Below are 25,432 nucleotides of genomic sequence, written 5' to 3'. Positions count from 1 at the left end.
CCTTCGCAAATCATTCATTGCAGGTGCACAAATACTTCCATCATTGCAGGTGCACAAATCCTTCATTGCGGGTGCACAGAATTTTGGCGCAAGAATAACGCCACAGCATTAGAAATGTGCCAAAATTTTGTGATAGGTTGGCCTGATCTTCAATCACAACACGATTGGCTGGCCTGATCTTCAATCACAACAACATTTCCGGACCAATGGCACGTTTCTAACACTGTGGCGTTATTTTTGTGCCAAAATTCTGTGCAACTGCAGTGAAGGATTTGTGCACCTGCAATGCAGAATTTGAGAAGGTGTAACTGTTATGTTTGAGGGAGAGAAAACAATTCTACAAGTTTGCAACTTTTTCTCTGCGACTTCAAATTTACTGATACACATGTGTAACTATTGTCTACAACTACAAATTCCACTGTCACAGGTGCTCAGTTGTTTTGCACCAATAACACCTTTACAGTATTGCCTCTTGCTCACCAGTCACCACTTGCCCAGCCATCTCACCAATAATAATCAACCATGAGACTTCATTTTCTTGGAAACAACTTTTATTTCATTCTGATTGGGTAATTATCAAGAGAATGGGTCAAGTTTTGTGTCGTATATCTCTGTAGCACGACATTAAAAACAAAAAACAAACAACGCATACATTTTGTTTCCCTCCCATGCCCAGATTGCCCATATGGTAGATCCGGCGTAGCTATTGTGAACTACTAATAAGACACATTAGCCCCTAGCTAGCGGGTCTGCTGACCCTTTAGCCGAGCGGTTAGCGATGTCCCCTTGTGATGCAGTACACTCATATCGAATCCCGCACCGGGCAACAAAATAACCGGTTACACTAGCTACAATTTGGCGACATTTTCTGCTACATGTAGCAGCTCTTCGGTTATTTGTTGAGAGAAATGAGCATACGCACGAACAACAGCCTCTTTGTTTTTTTACAACCTCCACGTTCTTCGTTTGATTCCACCGTGAATGGACCGAGTCGGGTGAAGTGCCTTCCTACTGACAGTGCACGCACTTGAAGGCACAGCCAGTTTTCTTTGCGTTCATTTTCTTATGTAACTTGTTGTTGTTGTTCACAGCATACGCATAGCTCTAAATACAACAAATCATAACCTAAAAGACACAGTTTTGTGGAGTTAGAAAACAACGAGACAGGAGACGTGAGAGTAGACGTAGTCGAGGTAGTTTACTAGCTCCAACTTTGCATGTCATACATTCGACAACGACACTGAACTGTGAACCGGAAGCGGAAGTGCATTATCTGTCCCCTAGCCTCTTCCCTTAAAGGTACACCGTCCTCTTAGGTGAATGTCTCTAGTTATATAGATAACAAGAAAATAGAAATAAAAACAGATGGAAAATATGAGGTTCCCACTAAAGCCACTAGGTGGCACTGTGCCCTTTTGGGTAACCCCCAACTTGACGGTTGAGCCCACGGAAATGGCGCGAGGGGAAAGAGGAACATGGCATTGGAGGGTCTTCCGGGTCGAGCGACTCACCCGCCTTTCCTGCGGAGCGTTTGTTGTTTTAAAAGGGGTAAATATGCTTAAAATGTTATTTCTGTACAAAATGATCCAAAGACGGACATTAAAATGGTTGTATAGAAGGACAACATGTAATGTTTACCGCCGGTGGTAATGTAGATGGTCCGATGTTTACAGATTTTATCTGCACATGCTGAGTGACTCGTGAGAGGGCCGTGAGGTTGATAACCTACTGAAAGCGCTGTAAGTTCATTTTACAGAGGTGTATTTTTGTTACAGTTCATGTGTGAAAACATTTAATGTGTGCACGATGTGCTGAAAACGGTTATTTTCTTTGTGTAGCGCTGTATGGGGGTTGAATGGCGGCCGCCATTTTGTGCGTCTGAGTTAGCGCCGAGATAAAACGTATTTTGAGATATACTGCACATTTCATTTGGATTTCATTCAATGTTAACGTACCAAATGTTTCATGTTTTATAGAAACTGACCTTATGTTGTTTTGTTTATTTTCTTTTGTGTTAACAGAAGAGTTACCACTACAGTTATTTATGCAGTTTATATTTAGTTACACCACAGGCAGCCTGTCCAGGGTGTCTCCCCGCCTGCCGCTCAATGGCTGCTGGGATGATAGGCTCCAGCATCCCCGCCACCCTGAGAGCAGGAGAAGCGGTTTGAATAATGGATGGATGGATGGATTTTTGGTTACTGATTAGATACTGGTTTCTGTAGACCCTTTGAATTAAGATTTTGGGCACTCTATTTGAGCGTTAAAGAACTTCATCGGGGTAGATTAGTGACCAGGAATAGTGAAGTGTCTTTCTGGATGTGAGCTACATTTTGAAGTAAGACATTGTGTCTGAAATTGCAAATCTGTTTGTATCGAACAATCTTTGTTCAATCTACACCACTCAGCACATTTCCATCTCTATCCTTGATCGCCCTAACTTACTGCACATCCTTCGCTGCTCGTTTCCTCTGTCTAGCCAATTGGTACAAGTCCTTTTCTCCTTCCGTAGTGTCTAACCTGTCATACAACTCACCATACGCCGTTTCCTTTGCCTTCTCTCTTTGCTTTACACTGTGTCTCCTTGTACTCCTGTCTACTCTCTTCATCTCTCTGACTATCCCACTTCTTCTTTGCCAACCTCTTCTTCTGTATACTTTGTTGTACTTCCTTGTTCCACCACCAAGTCTCCTCGTTTTCTTTCCTCTGTCCTGATGACACACCAAGCACCTTCCTAGCTGTCTCCCTCACTATTGCAATATAGTCTATAAAAAAATGTATCCATCCATCCATTATCCAAACTGTTTATCCTGCTCTCAGGGTCGCAGGGATGCTGGAGCCTATCCTAGTAGTCATTGGGCGGTAGGCGGGGAGACACCCTGGACAGGCTGTCAGGTCATCGCAGAGAGTGCTAATATACATTGAAAATCACTGGCATTATTATAGGCCTACGTATAGTCTATATTGAAAATGTTCTATATTCAAAATGGCCTGGTTCCCACATCCTTATGACCCTGAGCGCAGGATAAGCGGTTCAGATAATGGATGGATGGATATGCACTCTAATTTAGTAGGGGCATAGCATACATGAAATTGAAGAAGGCGTGTGGGCATGGTTTGTGACCGACACATTGGTAAGAGCCCAAATTAACAAAAAAATGGTCACACCAGTGTAAACGTCGTCAAATGACAAATAGTGAACACGGTTAAGATGAATGAGAAAGACATTTATCAATGTTTTTATCGATTAGTTGGTTTGCTTTATAAAATCAGTGTTTCATTCAAATCACTTACGCATTTATGAAATTAAGTTTTCATCAACAGTTTTTATCATTGAATTTTTTGGAGTTTGATCCCTCATTATCTGTCAACCCAATAGTGATGGAAAGAAGGAGATGGGTGATGGAAAACCCGTTAAAGAGCCTGTCAGGAATCAGGAACATTTATTTGTCATTTCAGTCCATGCACCTGCGCACATGAAATGAAACGAAACATGGTTTCCCCCAGCCCACAGCAGTGCAACACAAAGACAGAAACACATACCCAAACTACAAGATCACATATAGCCAACATATACAAAAAAATAACTACAAAAACACATATATCCAACATATACGTACAAAAAAACAAAAAAAACAAAACAAAAAATCACAGTCCAAGAGAGCGAACGCCAGGATGACTGTCGGAACTGCCGGTCTGCATGGGCTAGCAGACCGCCCTCGGTGTTTCCTCCCCAGGCGAAACTCCAGGCAGGGCCGTGGTCCCTGGGCCCACCGGATGCAGCAGACCAGGCTCCCCCAGCCAATCCAACACCAGCTCTCCCAGCCAAACACCTTCGACACACCTCCCCACATTCCGCACGACGACACCAAAAACACAGTCAGCACTAGGCGAGGCCGCTGACAGACCACCCTCAGTGTTACCGGAACTGCGGTTCTGCATGGGCTAGCAGTTAGCTAATGCCCCTTTTCCACTACATGGTACCGGATCAACTCGACTTGACTCGACTCAACTCGCAGTGTCGTTTTCCATCACCGTAACAGTGCCCCCTCAGTGTAGCTGGTCTGCATTGATTCTGGTACCCGCTCCAGTTTTTTTGGAACCTCGACAAAGGTCGTGCCAGAAAAGTGGTAACAGTCACCAAAATGCCGGTGCTTTCCAGTAATGGAAAAGGGAAAAAGTCAAGTCGAGTGAAGTTGAGCCAGTACCATGTAGTGGAAAAGGGGCATAAGCGTTAGTTAGCTGTCAAAACCAGGGTAGCTTGTGCAACAGATGAAAGCACAAACACCAGCAAGAAATACCTGCTTTAGAGTTTCCTGGTGGTGGCTTTTTCATCTCTTAAGTCTGCCAGTCGTGATCAGTACTGCTGATGGTGATGGTTTCTAAGAGAAGCTACCAATTAAAATTATTTAAGTCAACGCATTACATTTAACACTGTGCCAGGAGATACCACCAAACAGAATGGATCCTCTTGTCCTCACATTAATCTTTGCAAATGTTTTTAAAGTGGGAAATGGCTCATTTTTGGCAGTCCTTGCTCTAAAGCAGGAGATTTACCCTGCGAGGTTTCTTTTAAGGATATGGAAGGGGAAAAAAGTGTCCCCTCAAGGATTAATATGCCAGCAGGGCAAGGTCAAACTGCTATATTTCAAGATGTTTGGATAGATTTATGATATAATCAAAGTCAGTGGCAGTGATACCATAAAATAAAAATGTTAGAAAGAAAAATATAGAACTTAGGTGACAACAGTGCTCACATCACCTTTAAATTAATCCAGCATGCTGTCAGACAGTCACCGCATAACAATTCAGATGATGGTAATCTGAAAACCTTTGCACAAAATTAATATGGCTAGTTCTGACCTAAAGGACTCGCAAACTAAAAAACAAAAACAAACATCATCTGACTCTTAGGTGAGAAAAGGGATATTATTGAGGAGACATTAATTTCCACACAGACATTTGTCTCCAAGATGCAAGAGTGCTTTTCTAACAATTCCTCTAGTGATGGATTATCTATGCTGCTCTAGTTGCACATTGTCCATCCATCCATCCATCCATCCATGATCCAAGCCGCTCATCCTGCTCTCGTTCCTAACGTGATAACAACCTGATGGTAACACACGGACACAACAGCTTTGTCTTGAGGAAACAGCACCGAGTGGACTCCGTAGTCATCATCTTTTAGCGTTAGTGGTCAGCGCGGTCACCTCACAGCAAGAAGGTCCTGGGTTCGAGCCCCAGGGCAGCCCAACCTTGGGGGTCGTCCTGTGTGTGGAGTTTGCATGTTCTCCCCGTGTCTGTGTGGGTTTCCTCCGGGGGCTCCGGTTTCCTCCCACAGTCCAAACCACATGTAGGTCAGGTGAACCGGCCGTACTATATTGTCCCTAGGTGTGAATGTGTGTGTGTGTGTGTGTGTGTGTGTGTGTGTGTGTGTTTGTTTGTTTGTATGTTGGCCCTGTGATGGCCTGGCAGCCTGTCCAGGGTGTCTCCCTGCCTGCCGCCCAAAGACTGCTGGGATAGGATCCAGTAGCCCCGCGACACTGAGAGCAGGATTAGTGGCTTGGATATTGGTTGGATGGATGGATGGATGGATGGATATCACACAATATTTTTCTGCTAGTTGTTTTTTTCCTGTGTAAATGTATTTAAAACGTGTACTTCATAATATGCATTAACACACACGTTTAAACATCAGAGAATGTCAGCACAGTTGTTTTTTCTCAGGAGGACATTTTGTGTGGTCCGTTCTTCTGAGCATCCTGCATGAGTGGGAAAAAAACACGTAAATGTTATTTTGGTAATATTTGTCTACATCTTATAATTAAAATTTTTTTGGATGTACTCACCCGACTTTATAGAAAACAACCATGGTCACTAACATCACAACCCCAATTAGTAGCACATATGAAAATGTGTAAGGTAGATGATCTGGAATAACGAGCATGAATCAGCTTTGACAAGCATCACACGTGTCCACATCTGAATATACATGGAACATAAGACAAGCCAGCTGATGGTTTTGATTGCTGTAGTGCTGAAGTTGAGACGGGAGCTTACGGGTTAGCCATTTGTGACTGTGTGCAGATTGGTGAATTTCCGGAGGTTGGCGATGCTCCCCGAGGTCTTCTGGAGGTGTGACTGAAACCAGCACAACAGCAGTTGAACTGAGGAGCTCCCAGCTAGCCTTTGAAAAATGCCTCAGGAATTTGGACGTGTCTGTGTCTTGGAAATTAAATTGCTACTTACGGAAGTGTGATCGGTTGTGAAGTATATCATGAAGTAGGTTGCACTTCTGTAGGTCCTCGTGGTAAAGCCCTCTGCAAGTGCAGGGATGCTGCAGCGCGGTGCCCACGGTGGCCAGGAAGGCCATTTTACATTGAACCTCCCCGCCAAGGATAAGGGCCGGGTCCATTTTGCTGATGCATTCATCCCTCCTGTAGTCGTCCTCGCTACACTGACCGTCTTCAGCACTCCAGCATTTGGCTCGGAAGGCTTGCAGCTGTTCTCTAACAAGTTGAACATTTGATCAGCCAACTGGGGGTTACAGTTTGTAGGTGTGAAAGAAGTACATGCGTACATGTTTTCTGAAGTCGGTACAAGCAAACAATTTTAAAGATTTATGAAAACAGACACAAAAAAGAATTGTGTTTCCACAATAATTCTACATACATTTTGTAGGGGTGTGACCTCCTGTTATTGTTTTTTTAAATTATGTTTTATTAAATGGAAGGCTAATGTGCTGTCATAAACAACGGCGGAAGAGAGAGAAGATGAGACGTAAATATATGACAAACCATGGGCCACAATGTCAAAGTGGATTTTGTGTGCTGTGGCTCACATACATATATGAGGGGTCCTGATGGACATTATTCAGAATTAACTCGTTCATATACTGTACTGAAAACCACACACATGCACACACACAAGTGAATTTCAATTAAACCGGAAGACGTTTCAGTTAAACCGGAAGACGTTTCAGGTGAACCGGAAGTTGTTTGAGGAAATAGTGTAAATGATAATCCGGGCTATCGAGTGGCGCTGGTTTGTTCGCTAGGCTGATGTCTGCTCAACAGCCTCAGAACCAGAGTCAGAATACTTGATTTAAACACTTTATTTGAATGAAGTACACACACACACACACACACACACAGCCTGCAAACCAGCTTAGTGAAGCGGCAGCTTGACTTAACGCCATACTGGCCCTGTCAAACGCCACAGCAACAGGGCAGCAACCGATCGTCGCAACTCCCAAGTTGTCTTTTTCTTACTTTATTGATACTTCAAATACATTCAAACAGAGCAAAATAGACACACGAGACACCACAAAAACAATAGATTGAAGATAAAAAAAACAGGAAAGACACAAAAGAGAAAGTAAATTATAAAAAATAAATAAATAAAGGTGAGATCATATTTTATGTAAACAGATTCAGAGATTTGCAAATGTTGATAGTTTTTAAAACCTTTGTGTTGTTTGAAGTAGAGATTGTCCTTATATATTGTTCAACTTCTCTTTTAAGTGCAAAGAGTTGAGGCTTTCTGCTGGAGAATTTACATTTATGTATATGAAACTTGGCTAAAAACAAGAGCATATTTATAAAAAAGAATGCATCACCATCTTTGTGATTAAAATTATGAAAACCAAAAATAGCATTCTTATTGTAAAGGTGAAAATCAGAAAAGACAAAATCAGCGATAAACTTGTGGAAGTCTCTCCAGAATTTATAAGTGAACTGACATGAGCAGAATAAGTGGACACGTGTTTCAGGAGGCACTGGGCAAAAAGAACATTCAACATCTGTATCATTTTTAAACTCTGATAAATATTGTTTTGCAGGGTAGAATTTGTGTAGCAATTTAAATGAAACCTCTTTGACTTTGTTTGTTAAAAAAAACCTTTGTGGTAACGACCAAGCTTTCTTCTATTCAACATCATTCACAAAGTTGTTCCAAGAAAATGCGGCTGGTGGGACGGAAACTAGGCTATCCTGAAACATGGCTCTTATTCTGGAGTTCAGAAGTTTACATGATGAGAAGCAGACAGGACCAAGAGGAGACTGTGACACATCAGGAGGGTTGAATGATATGAGAGGGGAGCTGCCAGAGGGCCTGAATAACATGCACAGACCAGAAGGGATAGCATCAAACACCACCGAACACTCTCTAGGCGTTACTGGTACAGTATATCTCATTAGAGATTCAGAGTAATTATAATCACAACTCCAAGTTGCTGCCCTGTGGGTTAGTCTCATATTACGTCACATATCACATCCGCCATGTTGGAGGACAACAGTCCACAGGGTAGCGTGTTGCCGTCACTGCGATGCTAAACGTTTCCTGAGCAGCCGGAGTGACAGGATTTGTTTCAGGGTTTGATTCGCACAGAGCAGCCGTGGTGGTTCCATGTCTAATAGATGCTTCATTCTCCTGCGCTGTTTGTTTCTCTGGCTCGAATCTGATCCTTTGCACCGTTAGGCCAGAACTTTGCTAAATGTATTTTGCAAACTGTTTTTCAAAGTGTGGAAATAAAACATCACAAAATGTAAACACAGACCGACAATGGGAACTTCACCGTAAGCAGTGGTTGCTAAGGGCTAGCTGCCCTCCAACATGGCGGAGCTGCGCGTTGTTGTCAATGAAAAAGTCACGTGATTGAGAATAACCCGTTGTTGTGGCGTTTGACAGGGCTCAGACGGTCTCCGGTGGGGCCAACATGGTGTCAAGTAAAGCTGCCGCTTCAGTAGGGCTGCTTGCAGGCTGTCCAGCAGGCTGTGCAGACAAATGCTCACAAGACCAATGCTCACAAGACAAATGCTCACAATGCTAAAAGAAAAAGAGACAAATGCTCACAAATTGTTTAACAATCTTTATTTTTCAAAAAGTCAACTGAACATTCTGTTGCATGTCCCATAAGACATATCACATAGGCCTGAGCATGTGAGAGGGATCACATCTCCCTGACAAATGAAATGGGGATCTTACAGATAATCATGATAATGAGACTATCAATTACTGTTTGGTAATACATAATCTTAATTAACCTTTATTCATGGAAAAATATTCCATTGAACAGTCTGTTGTATGTCACAAGAAATATCACATAGGTCTAAGCATGTAATAGGGATCACAGTTTTCGCTGTAAATATAGATTATAAAACAATTTGTGAGCATTTGTCTCTTTTCTTTTAGTGTTGTGAGCATTTGTCTTGTGAGCATTTGTCTTGTGAGCATTTGTCATGGAATCGTCGAGCAGACATCAGCGTAGCGAACGAACCAACACCACTCGATAGCCCGGATTATGCCTTGAACTCTCTCTTCTCAAGCACCTTCTGGTTCCACTGAAATGCCTTCCGTTTCCTTTGAAACCTCCTCCGCTTTCACCGAAATTCACTTGAGTGTGTGTGTGTGTGTGTGTGTGTGTGTGTGTGTGTGTGTGTGTGTGTGTGTGTGTGTGTGTGTGTGTGTGTGTGTGTGTGTGTGTGTGTGTGTGTGTGTGTTTTTTTCAGTATAGTATATGAACGAGTTAATTCTGAATAATGGCCCTCATGGCCCCTCATACACATATCCACAACAACGCTCATCGTGGCAGATTTCTAATTGTCATGATTAGGGAAATCCACAGATAGCTTTTGAAAAGAAAAGTAATCTACAAACAAGTAGTTTTCAACCCATCCTTAAGTTCTTCAGGAGTAACTAAGCCGTAGGCCATCTTAGTGGGTTTGCTGACGTCTGAAGGTTAAAAACCTGGCAGGCTGGTCTTGGCACTCTGTGATGTTAGCATAGCAGGATAAACCCAGCTGCAGGTAATGAAGTTCATAATGGGTCTGCAGGATGTAGGTGTGCCAACACACCTATCAGCACAGACTGACATAGCCATTACTAACAGTTGTCAACAGGACGGTCAATGCTGGTTCTTTGGCACACTTCCATGCAACAGAGGAGCCGTTATTCATTTTATCAGCTGCTTCTGTGTTTATCCTGCTATGCCACATCACAGAGTACCAAGACCAGACTGGCATGTTTTTAACCTTTATATGGTTTCTAACTTGTAGACGTCAACAAACTCACTAAGATGGCCTAGGGTTTAGCTACTATTTAAGAATTCCATAAAAAATAATCGATAATGTGGGGAATTAGCAAACTCTACGCAATTCCATCTCACCTTTTTGTTTTGGTTGTGCAGATTTGTGTGTAGATTTGAGAAATGGAAAAGAGAAGGCTTATTATATTCCATGAAGGACATTGTCTCTGTTATGGTGGAGTCGGGAAAGAGCCTTCACTCATTGTGCATTTACACTAAACACAAAACCAAACTTTGGCACAGCATAAATCAATGAAAAGTGAATGGAAAGGGGTGATATGGTGCAGCAAGTCGCCGTTTTGCCTAGAAGTGCGCTCGGTATGATCCATTCTTGTAATTGGTGGAACAGCAGCAAGCCCACAATCTCAAGGTGAACATACTATGCAACTTAACATATGGAAGATGGCAGCGCAAATTCACGTTTGCAGCAGCCTCCCCCAGTATTTGTCCATGTCTACGTCTAAGTTTGTCTTCGTTGGCTGGGAGAGCTGGTGCTGGATCGGCTGGGAGAGCTGGCGCTGGATCGGCTGGGAGAGCTGGCGCTGGATCGGCTGGGAGAGCTTGGTCTGCTGCGTCCTGTGGTCCCAGGGACCACGGACCTACCTGGAGCTGTGCCCAAAGAGGTAACACTGAGGGTGGTCTGACAGGATGCGGAAGCGGGCCGGGCTGGGCTGGCTGCTAGCCCATGCGGACCGGCGGTTCCGATGGCACCGGGGGCGGTCTGGTGGTGGTCTCGCCTAGCCTTGACTGTGTTTTTGGTGTCGTGTGGAGTATGGGAAGGTGTGTCGGGGGCGTCCAGCTGGGAGAGCTGGCGGTGGATCGGCTGAGGGAGCCTGGTCTGCTGCATCCTGTAGGCCTAAGGACCACAGCCCTGACCGGAGCTGCACCCGAAGAGGAGGCACCGAGGGCAGTCTGACAGGATGTGGAAGCTGGGCTGGCTGCTGAGCCATGCGGACCGGCGGTTCTGGTGGTCATCCTGGCTGGCGTTCGTTGTCCTGGACAGTGTTTTTTTTTGGTTTAGTTTTGATGTGTGTGTTAGTTTGGATATGTGTGTTCTTGTAGTTTGGATGTGTTTTTGTCTTTGTGTTGCACTGCTGTGGGCTGGGGGACACCATGTGAAATGAAAAATGAAGTGTTTCTGATTCTTTCTAACAGGAACTTCAGCTGAGTAGCCGGGTCGCCAACTGGTTTTGTGAGGAACCACGCTAATTAGTTGGCTACAGACAAAACTGACGTTCAAGTTGAATGTTCAAGTTGAACGCCAAATAAATGAAAAATATTCCTTTCATGCTTCCTTGGGTAAAACAAGGGGTTGTTGTGCCGCATCACCTCTTTCCACTGACTTTTCATTGGTTCGCGCTGTGCCAGCGTTCGGCACCAGTGAGGCCAGAACCGCTCTCGTGAACGCTCTACAATCGGGAAAAGGTTTTAGCAGTGATGCCAACTTTGCAGCATGTTTACTGTGTACGTGACCTTTTAGAAAGTCAAGCAAGTGTGCTGTTGTGCGTATCTGTAGGTGGTGAATCATGGATAAGAGGGATGTGGCTCCAGACCACGGGTACACAACACAACACAACACAACAAAAGAAAAAGTTACATACAGCAAAAGTCAAAGAATATCATAGAGGTGTGAGGACTCTTTAAAAGGTCGGCATTCATTAGATGATGAGTGAATGAGAAAAACGATACCGATAAAGGCTACTAAATGACATTTGATCTATTTTCTTTTTACCAACAATACTTGGATTGGGTCAAGAGATAAACGTTGAAGTCAGTTTTTTTCTTTTTTTTGCTAAAAAAAGTTTGACATAAGTTCAGCACTTTCATTTATAATTAGCCATATTTGTTTTGAGATGAGATATTCCAAAGTCCGATATTACAGACAAGAGAGTGCGATACCTGCAGTGCCGGTTCCCCAGGCAGAGGCCGAGCCCTTCCTGACACGTCACGGTCTCATCGCCACATGTCCCGCTGTGCAGGACATTCTTCAAGTGCAGACAGTCCTCGTCCTCGGGCTCACAGCTGCACAGGACCAGCATCTCGGCTATCCTGTAAGGCATCCCCCCGTAGAAGAGCCGAGTGGCTTGCTGACACCGGCTGCTGTTGCATCGCTCTGCAGGACACGCCTGGACGAGAGGCACCAGATGTTTGTTGCAGACCTCGTCATGGATGCAGGCTGCGGTTTGTTTCAAGCAGGACCCAGCACCGTCAAACGCTACCAAAACAAAATGCACACTGCTGCAGCACTATTCAAAGAAAGCATGGTGAATATTTGTATCGCATTTCATAAACTTATTTAGTTATTTATTGCATTTTAGAAATGTATTGCATTTTATACTTGTAAAATGATAAATGTATTGCATTTTATAAATGTATAAATGTATTTTATTTATTGCATTTAATAAAATCATTCATCCATTTGACAAACACGATGAAGTAATTACCCCGGCCTCTCAGGTTGCTGTATTGCCAGTCTATCAGCGGAGCAGCCCTCCTTTGCTGAACTACACCAGATAGGAGGAATGATTAGCGCTCATCCAGCAGATTTGTGTCAAAGCAAATCATTTGCTCTCACCGGTCCAACATAATACACCACCTTCCAGTAAACAAATATGTAATTTTGGCTGTTTAGGCTTATCACAAAGAATGCTGAGAATACTGCACCTGGCCTCTGATTGCATTGTGTGGTGAGCATCTGCAGAGAGGCACAAAGCTGCTCCTCCCAGGCGCACACACAGCCTTGCATGGAGGGAAATTGGTCCAGTATGGACTGGACGCTCATGTTACAGACCTTTGAGCCTTTTATTTGACACCCCTCATCTGGAACAGCATGCGGATTTATCAAGAGAAGAAAAACAGGATTTTCTGCAAGCAAGCGAGGTCTTTCCTGTGACACAGCTGTTTTCTGTTTACTACGGAGATGCTCTGCTTTCTCTTGTGAAGGCTTGTTTTTTTTTTGGTATACAATTTGTAAGATGTATAGGTTACACATGTCACGTACCCGTAACAAGTACGCGTCTGATTTTAAAGAAATTCATACAGACAAATTCAATACGAAATAGCAACAGGATGAAGCGTTCAGTTTGTCTTTAATGATACTTTCATTATTTTGCTAATGTCCGCTCAGCAAATGAAGGCTGTCGGAGAGGTGAAGGATGGTTTATTATAGAAAGTGATGGAGATGATGACGGAGTAGCTCCGGGCTACTGCCTCTGTATGACGTTTAAACCATATTACAAGAGGTGTGAGTCAGTCCAATTCAATAGAAAAACCACTCATGTCCTGAGCCTTGTGAGACAATTTCATTACCGTCCTGCCACTGCAGCCGCATAATCCTGGACTCAAGACTGCTGCAGACAGAACAGCGGATTAATCCTCATGTTCTGTTCACCGGTCAGCAGGGGATGTATTGTTCACCGCTCATAGTGACCCGAGCCACCTTTGGATTTTATAGCAATACAATTGTAATATTTATCTAAAAACGTCTTATCCTTATCTCACTCATTACTAACATTAACTGATATAACACCGTTTATGCTCGGTAGTTGTCATTTCAAACGCGTCATTTTGACCCAAACAGAACACCATTAAACTGATAAATGCTTACCATCATCATCGTCACAGATTCCACGGAGGAAGGCCAGCTGACCCGTGCATAAGTCCGACGTGCAGGTTTCCGTTACACCTGAACAGTCTGAAGAGTCAGAAGGAAGCCTTACGTTGCTTATGTGCTGGATAACAACCCCTGAAAGATATACGTACTGTCATAATAACGTCATGGGATAATCTGTGGACTAACAAACCATTACTCAAATCACAAGTCAGTGGTCGGTCCCCCAAGTGGTGAAGGGACAAATACGTAGTTTGTTAAATGGACTGGGCTTGTTCACCTCAACCACTCAGCACCAGGAAACTACTAGAACTGCTAGAACGTCAGCATATACATTACATATATTACATACATACGTACATATATACATGCATATATACATTACATATATTACACACACATATATATATATATACACATATACATATATGCACATACACATATACATATATACATTGCACATATTACATACATACGTACATATATACATATATACATTACATATATATATACATTACATATATTACATACATATGTACATATATACATTACATATATACATTACATACGTACAACTTATGGGCTCCTGTGTTCTGTGATGTGTATGTAATGTATATGTAATGTATGTAATGTAAGTGTGCGTCATAAGCACACGCCGTGCTACTGTAGGAGACGAGATAAAAACATGTCCCCATCACATGAAAGATGAGGAGGCCACGGTCGTCCATCAAGTCAGAAAGGTAAAGGGACTCAGACTCACCGATTAGCACTGCGGTTTCCAGGCCTGTTGTGTACATGACTGGCAGCTCTGCAGCCCACAGCTCAGCTCTGGTGTCTAGCAGGTCGACGCACCCACGACTTCTGCACCTGGAATGTGGGAGGATGAAACCAGAGGTTCGCCGCTCCGCAGACACCCGGAGGAGGTGTGGTGCATGAGGAGGACCCAAAAGGGAAAAGAGGCTGGGTGTACACAGCATGTGCAGAGTAGCCCGCCCCCACCGACAGTAGGCCGAGTACTCAAATCAACAGAGTGCTGAAAGAACAACCCAGACGCTCGTTATGACCGCTTTGGATTTTCAAACTTTAATGCCTGGGGAAAAAGGTACAGACCTGCCGCTCCCTGAATGCTCCTAAAACTGCAAATATTTGCATCAAAATGAGTTTTTGATCAATTGCACAAAAAAAAAAGGTACAATAAGATCTACCTAAGGTCATTCTAGTAGTTTTTAAGTCCCGGTCGTTGTTTGGGACTGTTTCAATATTTATTTACAGTAAATTTTTTTACAGGTCACGTATTATAGGCCTTGTTACGTTTGTTAGATTAGCAACATGTGTTTTCTGTTTTGTTTTTCAGGTCATATTTTCACTTCTTCACTTTAGCCGTTCGAGTTGGACCATGTCTCTCTGAAGTTCAAATTGTTTAAAAATAGTGTTCCAGGTGTTAAAGTGTTCATCTTGGTGTCAGTTAGTTTCATAACAGACATACTAACATATGCAATGCATTAATACCTCAATTGGTTATTTATCTTGACAGAATAAGGGGTTTAAAAACTGGCCGTCAATTTGACCGCCCATGGTCGTTTTAGGTGGGAGTGAAGTCCCGGTGGTTCTGGTGTTTAAACCGGCTGGGAGTCCACGTGTGCAGCAGTCTACAAGCGCCACCTGGCCCTCTGTGAACCAGCATTTCCCCTATGACTTTCCTGACTGTGGTGGCAAGGCAAAGACCACTCCCTTATACTGACCAACCACCACTGGGGGCATCCTCCGAGACCCCCCCCCCTACCATTTTCACAGACTAGCAGTTAATGTGCAGGTTTTGTGACTTTAAGACATTTTAAATATAAATAAAAGGGCTGCAACTGACTGTTATTTTCACAATCCATCAGTCTCTTGCAATTAACAGATTGATCATGGAGTCCGTAAGAAGTTAAAAATATCGACAAATGTCCATCTTAAGTTTCCAGAGTTCAAAGAGAAGTCTTAAAACTGTTAACCTAGTCTGAGCAACACTCAAAAACCCCTCAATGATTCATTTCATAATTATATAAAGCAGAGGAAGGCACGCAAATCTTAGCATTTATGAAACCAACAAATGTCTGGCATTTCACTTGATGGACGACTCTAATCATTAAACGACTATCAAGATTGTAATCGATTCATTTCCTGTCAGTCGACTAATCAATCAAGGGACTAACCGTTTCGGCACTAATAGACAGTACAATCAAGTTAGAAATACTGATTAAAAATGATGGGACAACGCTGCCTCCTCTTAGCTTAAACCTTCACCCAGTTCATTAGTAAACGTTGCTCTCGGCTCCTTGAGGCGGTTTTCAGAGGGACCTTTCAGCTTGGAGCTTTAGGGTCATTTAGGAGCACTCTTAAGTAGTGTGAAGATAAAACGCTTCATGACTCAACATTCAGGAGACTCACCGTGCAGTGTGTCGGAAAGCCAGGGCTGGAACCTTGGAAGTTAAGTCCACCTTGATCCCATCCAGACAGCCTGTGTTTCCTACACATTCTCCTTTTCCTTGTCACCTGCTCTTCCTCAACTCAGCTCAGCTCAGCTCAACTCAACTCAGCTCAACTCAGCTCAACTCAACTCAACTCAACTCAACTCAGCTCAGCTCAGCTCAGCTCAGCTCAGCTCAACTCAGCTAAACTCAACTCAACTCAGCTAAACTCACCTCAACTCAGCTAAACTCAGCTCAGCTCAACTCAAACTCAGCTCAACTCAACTCAACTCAACTAAACCCAGCTAAACTCAACTCAACTCAACTCAGCTCAGCTCAACTCAGCTCAACTCAACTCAGCTCAGCTCAGCTCAACCCAACTCAACTCAACTCAGCTCAACTCAGCTCAGCTCAACTCAACTCAACTAAACCCAGCTCAGCTCAACTCAACTCAGCTCAACTCAACTCAACTCAACTCAACTCAGCTCAGCTCAGCTCAGCTCAACTCAACTCAACTCAACTCAACTCAACTCAACTCAACTCAACTCAACTCAACTCAACTCAACTCAGCTCAGCCATATCTCATCACTTACTCTTTGTTCAACCACTCCCTGTCTGTTAAGAAACAAAACAAAACATTATCAGGCTAATAACAACATTGTTGCTGTTTGTACATGAGGTGGGCACGGCAATAAAGCTTTTTGTTGGTTGAGTTTGAATTAGACAACAACAAATAAAAATATTAATCATTACATTTATATAGTGCTTTTCTAGACACCCAAAGCGCTTCACATTGAAGAGGGTAACTCACTTCAACCACCACCAATCTCTAGCACCACCTGGCTGAGGCACGGCAGCCATTTTGCACCAGAACGCTCACCCCACATCAGCTTGAGGTGGAGAGGGAGGAATCACTGAGCCAGTTACATGGGGGTTGATGAGGTGGCCAGATGGAGAGAGCCAGGTTGGGAATGTTGCCAGGACACCGGGGAACCCCCTACTCTTTGTGATAAGTGCCATGGGATCTTTAATGACCACAGTGAGTCAGGACCTGGTTTAACGTCTCATCTGAAGGGCGGCATATCCTACAGCACAGTGTCCCCGTCACTGCACTGGGATTTAATATTTGTTGTTTAATTAGGACCAGAGGGAGGCCTGCCCCCTACTGGCCCACCAACACCACTTCCAGCAGCAACTCATTTTCCCTGGAGGCCTCCCATCCAAGTACTAGCCAGGCCCACACCTGCTTAGCTTCTGTCCTGCAGCAGAGCCAGGGTACGAGCTGGTATGGCTGCCGGCAGAACACCATTTAGGCTGCGTGGCCAACATGCTAGCAGTGTTCGGTAACAGTCGTAGCCGAATAGCTGGTCTTTACTTGACTCTTACTTCCTCACCGTCTGCCTGTCTGATCCTTGGAGAAGCACTTCAATAAACTCATCTGAAGAACACGAGAGGAGCTGCTGTGTTGTACTCAGGTTAACATTCCCTCAGTACAGAAGCTCGCTGGTTAGCTAAAGCAGTAACGTCCGTTTTACGTCATCAGCGATCCACATGACCTGGCAATGAACACACTCTAAACAACAACAGCTTGTCAGACTTGCTGCTGTTGTTGTTGTTTTTCTTTTTTTTTTTACCCCCCCCCCGTTTTCTCCCCAATTGTATTTGGCCAATCACTCCACTCTTCTGAGCCGTCCCGGTCACTGCTCCACCCCCTCTGCTGATCCGGGGAGGGCTGCAGACTACCACAGGCCTCCTCCCATACATGTGGAGTCACCAGCCGCTTCTTTTCACCTGACAGTGAGGAGTTTCACCAGGGGGACGTAGCACATGGGAGGATCACACTATTTCCCCCAGTTCCCCCTCCCCCCTGAACAGGCGCCCCAACTGACCAGAGGAGGCGCTAGTGCAGCAACCAGGACACAGATCCACATCCCGGTGCTTTTCTATCCCGGTGCTTTTTATCCCGGTGCTTTTCTATCCCGGTGCTTTTCTATCCCGGTGCTTTTCTATCCCGGTGCTTTTTATCCCGGTGCTTTTCTATCCCGGTGCTTTTTATCCCGGTGCTTTTTTATCCCGGTGCTTTTTATCCCGGTGCTTTTCTATCCCGGTGCTTTTTTATCCCGGTGCTTTTCTATCCCGGTGCTTTTTATCCCGGTGCTTTTTTATCCCGGTGCTTTTTATCCCGGTGCTTTATCCCGGTGCTTTTCTATCCCGCTTTTTTATCCCGGTGCTTTTCTATCCCGGTGCTTTTTTATCCCGGTGCTTTTTTATCCCGGTGCTTTTTTATCCCGGTGCTTTTTATCCCGGTGCTTTTTTATCCCGGTGCTTTTCTATCCCGGTGCTTTTTTATCCCGGTGCTTTTTGTCCCGGTGCTTTTTATCCCGGTGCTTTTTATCCCGGTACCTTTTTTTATCCCGGTGCTTTTTATCCCGGTACCTTTTTTTTATCCCGGTAGCTTTTCTATCCCGGTGCTTTTTTATCCCGGTACCTTTTTTTATCCCGGTGCTTTTTTATCCCGGTGCTTTTTATCCCGGTGCTTTTTATCCCGGTACCTTTTTTTATCCCGGTGCTTTTTTATCCCGGTGCTTTTTATCCCGGTGCTTTTTATCCCGGTGCTTTTCTATCCCGGTGCTTTTTTATCCCGGTGCTTTTTTATCGCGGTGCTTTTTATCCCGGTGCTTTTCTATCCCGGTGCTTTTCTATCCCGGTGCTTTTTATCGCGGTGCTTTTCTATCCCGGTGCTTTTCTATCCCGGTGCTTTTTATCCCGGTGCTTTTCTATCCCGGTGCTTTTTATCCCGGTGCTTTTCTATCCCGGTGCTTTTTTATCCCGGTGCTTTTTTATCCCGGTGCTTTTCTATCCCGGTGCTTTTCTATCCCGGTGCTTTTCTATCCCGGTGCTTTTTTATCCCGGTGCTTTTTTATCGCGGTGCTTTTTATCCCGGTGCTTTTTATCCCGGTGCTTTTCTATCCCGGTGCTTTTTTATCCCGGTGCTTTTTTATCCCGGTGCTTTTTATCCCGGTGCTTTTTTATCCCGGTGCTTTTCTATCCCGGTGCTTTTTTATCCCGGTGCTTTTTGTCCCGGTTCTTTTTATCCCGGTGCTTCTTATCCCGGTACCTTTTTTTATCCCGGTGCTTTTTATCCCGGTACCTTTTTTTTATCCCGGTAGCTTTTCTATCCCGGTGCTTTTTTATCCCGGTGCTTTTTATCCCGGTGCTTTTTTTATCCCGGTGCTTTTTATCCCGGTGCTTTTTATCCCGGTACCTTTTTTTATCCCGGTGCTTTTTTATCCCGGTGCTTTTTATCCCGGTGCTTTTTATCCCGGTGCTTTTCTATCCCGGTGCTTTTTTATCCCGGTGCTTTTTTATCCCGGTGCTTTTTATCGCGGTGCTTTTCTATCCCGGTGCTTTTCTATCCCGGTGCTTTTCTATCCCGGTGCTTTTTATCCCGGTGCTTTTCTATCCCGGTGCTTTTTTATCCCGGTGCTTTTTTATCCCGGTGCTTTTCTATCCCGGTGCTTTTCTATCCCGGTGCTTTTTTATCCCGGTGCTTTTGTATCGCGGTGCTTTTTATCCCGGTGCTTTTTATACCGGTGCTTTTCTATCCCGGTGCTTTTTTATCCCGGTGCTTTTTTATCCCGGTGCTTTTTATCCCGGTGCTTTTTATCCCGGTGCTTTTTTATCCCGGTGCTTTTTGTCCCGGTGCTTTTTATCCCGGTGCTTTTTATCCCGGTACCTTTTTTTATCCCGGTGCTTTTTATCCCGGTACCTTTTTTTTTATCCCGGTAGCTTTTCTATCCCGGTGCTTTTTTATCCCGGTGCTTTTTATCCCGGTGCTTTTTTTATCCCGGTGCTTTTTATCCCGGTGCTTTTTATCCCGGTGCTTTTTATCCCGGTACCTTTTTTTATCCCGGTGCTTTTTTATCCCGGTGCTTTTTATCCCGGTACCTTTTTTTATCCCGGTGCTTTTCTATCCCGGTGCTTTTTTATCCCGGTGCTTTTTATCCCGGTGCTTTTTATCCCGGTGCTTTTTTATCCCGGTGCTTTTTGTCCCGGTGCTTTTTATCCCGGTGCTTTTTATCCCGGTACCTTTTTTTATCCCGGTGCTTTTTATCCCGGTACCTTTTTTTTTATCCCGGTAGCTTTTCTATCCCGGTGCTTTTTTATCCCGGTGCTTTTTATCCCGGTGCTTTTTTTATCCCGGTGCTTTTTATCCCGGTGCTTTTTATCCCGGTGCTTTTTATCCCGGTACCTTTTTTTATCCCGGTGCTTTTTTATCCCGGTGCTTTTTATCCCGGTACCTTTTTTTATCCCGGTGCTTTTTTATCCCGGTGCTTTTTATCCCGGTGCTTTTTATCCCGGTGCTTTTCTATCCCGGTGCTTTTTATCCCGGTGCTTTTCTATCCCGGTGCTTTTCTATCCCGGTGCTTTTCTATCCCGGTGCTTTTTATCCCGGTGCTTTTCTATCCCGGTGCTTTTTATCCCGGTGCTTTTTTATCCCGGTGCTTTTTATCCCGGTGCTTTTCTATCCTGGTGCTTTTTATCCCGGTGCTTTTTTATCCCGGTGCTTTTCTATCCCGGTGCTTTTTATCCCGGTGCTTTTTTATCCCGGTGCTTTTTATCCCGGTGCTTTATCCCGCTGCTTTTCTATCCCGGTGCTTTTTTATCCCGGTGCTTTTCTATCCCGGTGCTTTTTTATCCCGGTGCTTTTTTATCCCGGTGCTTTTTATCCCGGTGCTTTTTATCCCGGTGCTTTTTTATCCCGGTGCTTTTCTATCCCGGTGCTTTTTTATCCCGGTGCTTTTTGTCCCGGTGCTTTTTATCCCGGTGCTTTTTATCCCGGTACCTTTTTTTATCCCGGTGCTTTTTATCCCGGTACCTTTTTTTTATCCCGGTAGCTTTTCTATCCCGGTGCTTTTTTATCCCGGTGCTTTTTATCCCGGTGCTTTTTTTATCCCGGTGCTTTTTATCCCGGTGCTTTTTATCCCGGTACCTTTTTTTATCCCGGTGCTTTTTTATCCCGGTGCTTTTTATCCCGGTGCTTTTTATCCCGGTGCTTTTCTATCCCGGTGCTTTTTTATCCCGGTGCTTTTTTATCGCGGTGCTTTTTATCCCGGTGCTTTTCTATCCCGGTGCTTTTCTATCCCGGTGCTTTTTATCGCGGTGCTTTTCTATCCCGGTGCTTTTCTATCCCGGTGCTTTTTATCCCGGTGCTTTTCTATCCCGGTGCTTTTTATCCCGGTGCTTTTCTATCCCGGTGCTTTTTTATCCCGGTGCTTTTTTATCCCGGTGCTTTTCTATCCCGGTGCTTTTCTATCCCGGTGCTTTTTTATCCCGGTGCTTTTTTATCGCGGTGCTTTTTATCCCGGTGCTTTTTATCCCGGTGCTTTTCTATCCCGGTGCTTTTTTATCCCGGTGCTTTTTTATCCCGGTGCTTTTTTATCCCGGTGCTTTTTATCCCGGTGCTTTTTATCCCGGTGCTTTTTTATCCCGGTGCTTTTCTATCCCGGTGCTTTTTTATCCCGGTGCTTTTTGTCCCGGTGCTTTTTATCCCGGTGCTTTTTATCCCGGTACCTTTTTTTATCCCGGTGCTTTTTATCCCGGTACCTTTTTTTTTATCCCGGTAGCTTTTCTATCCCGGTGCTTTTTTATCCCGGTACCTTTTTTTATCCCGGTGCTTTTTTTATCCCGGTGCTTTTTATCCCGGTGCTTTTTATCCCGGTACCTTTTTTTATCCCGGTGCTTTTTTATCCCGGTGCTTTTTATCCCGGTACCTTTTTTTATCCCGGTGCTTTTTTATCCCGGTGCTTTTTATCCCGGTGCTTTTTATCCCGGTGCTTTTCTATCCCGGTGCTTTTTATCCCGGTGCTTTTTATCCCGGTGCTTTTCTATCCCGGTGCTTTTCTATCCCGGTGCTTTTCTATCCCGGTGCTTTTTATCCCGGTGCTTTTCTATCCCGGTGCTTTTTATCCCGGTGCTTTTTTATCCCGGTGCTTTTTATCCCGGTGCTTTTCTATCCCGGTGCTTTTTATCCCGGTGCTTTTTTATCCCGGTGCTTTTCTATCCCGGTGCTTTTTATCCCGGTGCTTTTTTATCCCGGTGCTTTTTATCCCGGTGCTTTATCCCGGTGCTTTTCTATCCCGGTGCTTTTTTATCCCGGTGCTTTTCTATCCCGGTGCTTTTTTATCCCGGTGCTTTTTTATCCCGGTGCTTTTTATCCCGGTGCTTTTTATCCCGGTGCTTTTTTATCCCGGTGCTTTTCTATCCCGGTGCTTTTTTATCCCGGTGCTTTTTGTCCCGGTGCTTTTTATCCCGGTGCTTTTTATCCCGGTACCTTTTTTTATCCCGGTGCTTTTTATCCCGGTGCTTTTTTATCCCGGTGCTTTTTATCCCGGTGCTTTTTATCCCGGTACCTTTTTTTATCCCGGTGCTTTTTTATCCCGGTGCTTTTTATCCCGGTGCTTTTTATCCCGGTGCTTTTCTATCCCGGTGCTTTTTTATCCCGGTGCTTTTTTATCGCGGTGCTTTTTATCCCGGTGCTTTTCTATCCCGGTGCTTTTCTATCCCGGTGCTTTTTATCGCGGTGCTTTTCTATCCCGGTGCTTTTCTATCCCGGTGCTTTTTATCCCGGTGCTTTTCTATCCCGGTGCTTTTTATCCCGGTGCTTTTCTATCCCGGTGCTTTTTTATCCCGGTGCTTTTCTATCCCGGTGCTTTTCTATCCCGGTGCTTTTCTATCCCGGTGCTTTTTTATCCCGGTGCTTTTTTATCGCGGTGCTTTTTATCCCGGTGCTTTTTATCCCGGTGATTTTCTATCCCGGTGCTTTTTTATCCCGGTGCTTTTTTATCCCGGTGCTTTTTTATCCCGGTGCTTTTTATCCCGGTGCTTTTTTATCCCGGTGCTTTTCTATCCCGGTGCTTTTTTATCCCGGTGTTTTTTGTCCCGGTGCTTTTTATCCCGGTGCTTTTTATCCCGGTACCTTTTTTTATCCCGGTGCTTTTTATCCCGGTACCTTTTTTTTATCCCGGTAGCTTTTCTATCCCGGTGCTTTTTTATCCCGGTGCTTTTTATCCCGGTGCTTTTTTTATCCCGGTGCTTTTTATCCCGGTGCTTTTTATCCCGGTGCTTTTTATCCCGGTACCTTTTTTTATCCCGGTGCTTTTTTATCCCGGTGCTTTTTTATCCCGGTGCTTTTTATCGCGGTGCTTTTCTATCCCGGTGCTTTTCTATCCCGGTGCTTTTTATCCCGGTGCTTTTCTATCCCGGTGCTTTTTATCCCGGTGCTTTTCTATCCCGGTGCTTTTTTATCCCGGTGCTTTTTTATCGCGGTGCTTTTTATCCCGGTGCTTTTTATCCCGGTGCTTTTCTATCCCGGTGCTTTTTTATCCCGGTGCTTTTTTATCCCGGTGCTTTTTTATCGCGGTGCTTTTTATCGCGGTGCTTTTTATCGCGGTGCTTTTCTATCCCGGTGCTTTTTTATCGCGGTGCTTTTCTATCCCGGTGCTTTTTATCCCGGTGCTTTTTTATCCCGGAGCTTTTCTATCCCGGTGCTTTTTATCCCGGTGTTTTTTATCCCGGTACCTTTTTTTATCCCGGTGCTTTTTATCCCGGTACCTTTTTTTTATCCCGGTGCTTTCTATCCCGGTGCTTTTTTATCCCGGTGCTTTTTTTATCCCGGTGCTTTTTATCCCGGTGCTTTTTATCCCGGTGCTTTTCAGACAGGACATCTTCTGCAGCACCACCATCAGTAGCTCGGCAGATGACACAGTAGCCACTGAAGTTAAACTAGTAACCTACCACCCTTGGTTAGTAAAATGTATTTCTCCATCTTCTTCTTCTTTCGTCTTGTTCCGTTTCTCCGGAGTCACCACAGCAGATTTCAGTTTCCATCAGTTGGCACAGCACCAATGCTGGCCGTTGCTGATTCGGGCCTCGACCGATCCGGTATGGTCTTGTCAATCCGCATATTGATTTGGCAAAATGTTACGTCGGATGCCCTTCCTGACAATTTCTTTTTTCCTGACAAAAACCTGTTTCTCCATATTCACTCTCAAGTAAGTATTATTGACATTAACCTGTTCTAAACTTCAATATATGTACAGCCATCAGCCAAAACATTAAAACCACCGACAGGTCAGTGAATAACACTGATAATCTCGTTACCATGGCACCTGTCAAGGGGTGGATGTATTAGTCAGTGGATGTATTAGTCAGTAGTGAACAGTCAGTTGTTGAAGTTGATGTGCTGGAAACGGGACAAATGGGCAAGTGTAAGGATCTGAGCGACCTTGACGAGGACCAAATTGTGATGTCTAGACGACTGGGTCAGAACATCGCCAAAACAGCAGGTCTTGTGGGGTGTTTCTGGTATGTAGTGGGCAGTACCTACCAAAAGTGGTCCAAGGAAGGACAACCGGTGAACCGGTGACAGGGTCACGGGCGCCCAAGGCTCACTGATGTGTGTGGGGAGGGGAGGCTAGCCCGTCTGGTCCGATCCCACAGAAGAGCTCCTGTAGCTCAAACTGCTGAAGAAGTTCATGCTGGCTGTGATGGACAGGTGTCAGAACACACAGGGCATCACAGCCTGCTGTGTATGGGGCTGTGTAGCCTCAGACCAGTCAGCAGGCCCATGATGACCCCGGTCCAAAGCCAAAACCGCCTCCAATGGGCATGTGAGCATCAGAACTGGACCATGGAGCAGTGGAGGAAGGTGGCCTGGTCTGGTGAATCAGGTTTTCTTTTACATCATGTGGACGGCCGGGTGTGTGTGCGTCGTTTACCGGGGTAAGTGATGGCACCAGGATGCACCATGGGAGGAAGGCAAGCCGGCGGAGGGATTGTGATGCTGCTCTGGGCAGTGTTCTGCTGGGAAACCTTGGGTCCTGGCATTCATGTGGGTGTTTCTTTGACACCTACCACCTACCTAAACATGTGGCAGACCAGGTACAGCCCCTCATGGCAGCGGTAGTCCCTGATGGCAGTGGCCTCTTCCAGCAGGACAATGCTCCCTGCCACATGGTTCAGGAATGGTTTGAGGAACATGACAAAGAGTTCAAGGTGCTGCTGTGGCCTCCAAGTTCTCCAGATCTCAGTCCTATCGAGCATCTGTGGGATGTGCTGGAAAAACAAGTCTGATCCATGGAGGCCCCACCTCACCACTTAGGGGACTTAAAGGATCTGCTGCTAACGTCTTGGTGCCAGATACCAGAGGACACCTTCAGAGGTCTTGTGGAGTCCATGCCTCCATAGGTCAGAGCCGTTTTGGTGGCAGGAGGGGGACCTACACAG

General features: G+C 44.8%; 1 protein-coding gene across 1 annotated transcript; it reads right to left on the bottom strand.

The window, feature by feature from the left end:
• Nucleotides 1–6,241: 6,241 nt before the first annotated feature.
• gfral (GDNF family receptor alpha like) lies at nt 6,242–13,415 on the bottom strand. The gene is made up of 5 exons (XM_056292245.1): nt 13,394–13,415; nt 12,749–12,904; nt 12,529–12,588; nt 11,984–12,299; nt 6,242–6,509 (listed from the first exon to the last, which is right to left on the bottom strand). The coding sequence occupies exons 1-5, from the start codon at nt 13,413–13,415 to the stop codon at nt 6,242–6,244; spliced, it is 822 nt and encodes a 273-aa protein (XP_056148220.1).
• Nucleotides 13,416–25,432: the final 12,017 nt, after the last annotated feature.

This window comes from Lampris incognitus, chromosome 13, assembly GCF_029633865.1.
Source record: "Lampris incognitus isolate fLamInc1 chromosome 13, fLamInc1.hap2, whole genome shotgun sequence".
In the NCBI taxonomy this organism is placed as follows: domain Eukaryota; kingdom Metazoa; phylum Chordata; class Actinopteri; order Lampriformes; family Lampridae; genus Lampris; species Lampris incognitus.
This window is presented reverse-complemented; position numbering and strand designations above follow the sequence as displayed.

Coding starts and splice junctions, on each gene's coding strand:
- gfral (XM_056292245.1), bottom strand. CDS start 13,415: ATGCGGCTGCAGTGGCAGGACG. Junction 12,300..12,528: donor CAGCAACCTGAGAGGCCGGG/GTAATTACTTCA, acceptor TTGTTTTGGTAG/CGTTTGACGGTGCTGGGTCC. Junction 6,510..11,983: donor CTGGGGAACCGGCACTGCAG/GTATCGCACTCT, acceptor TCAACTTGTTAG/AGAACAGCTGCAAGCCTTCC.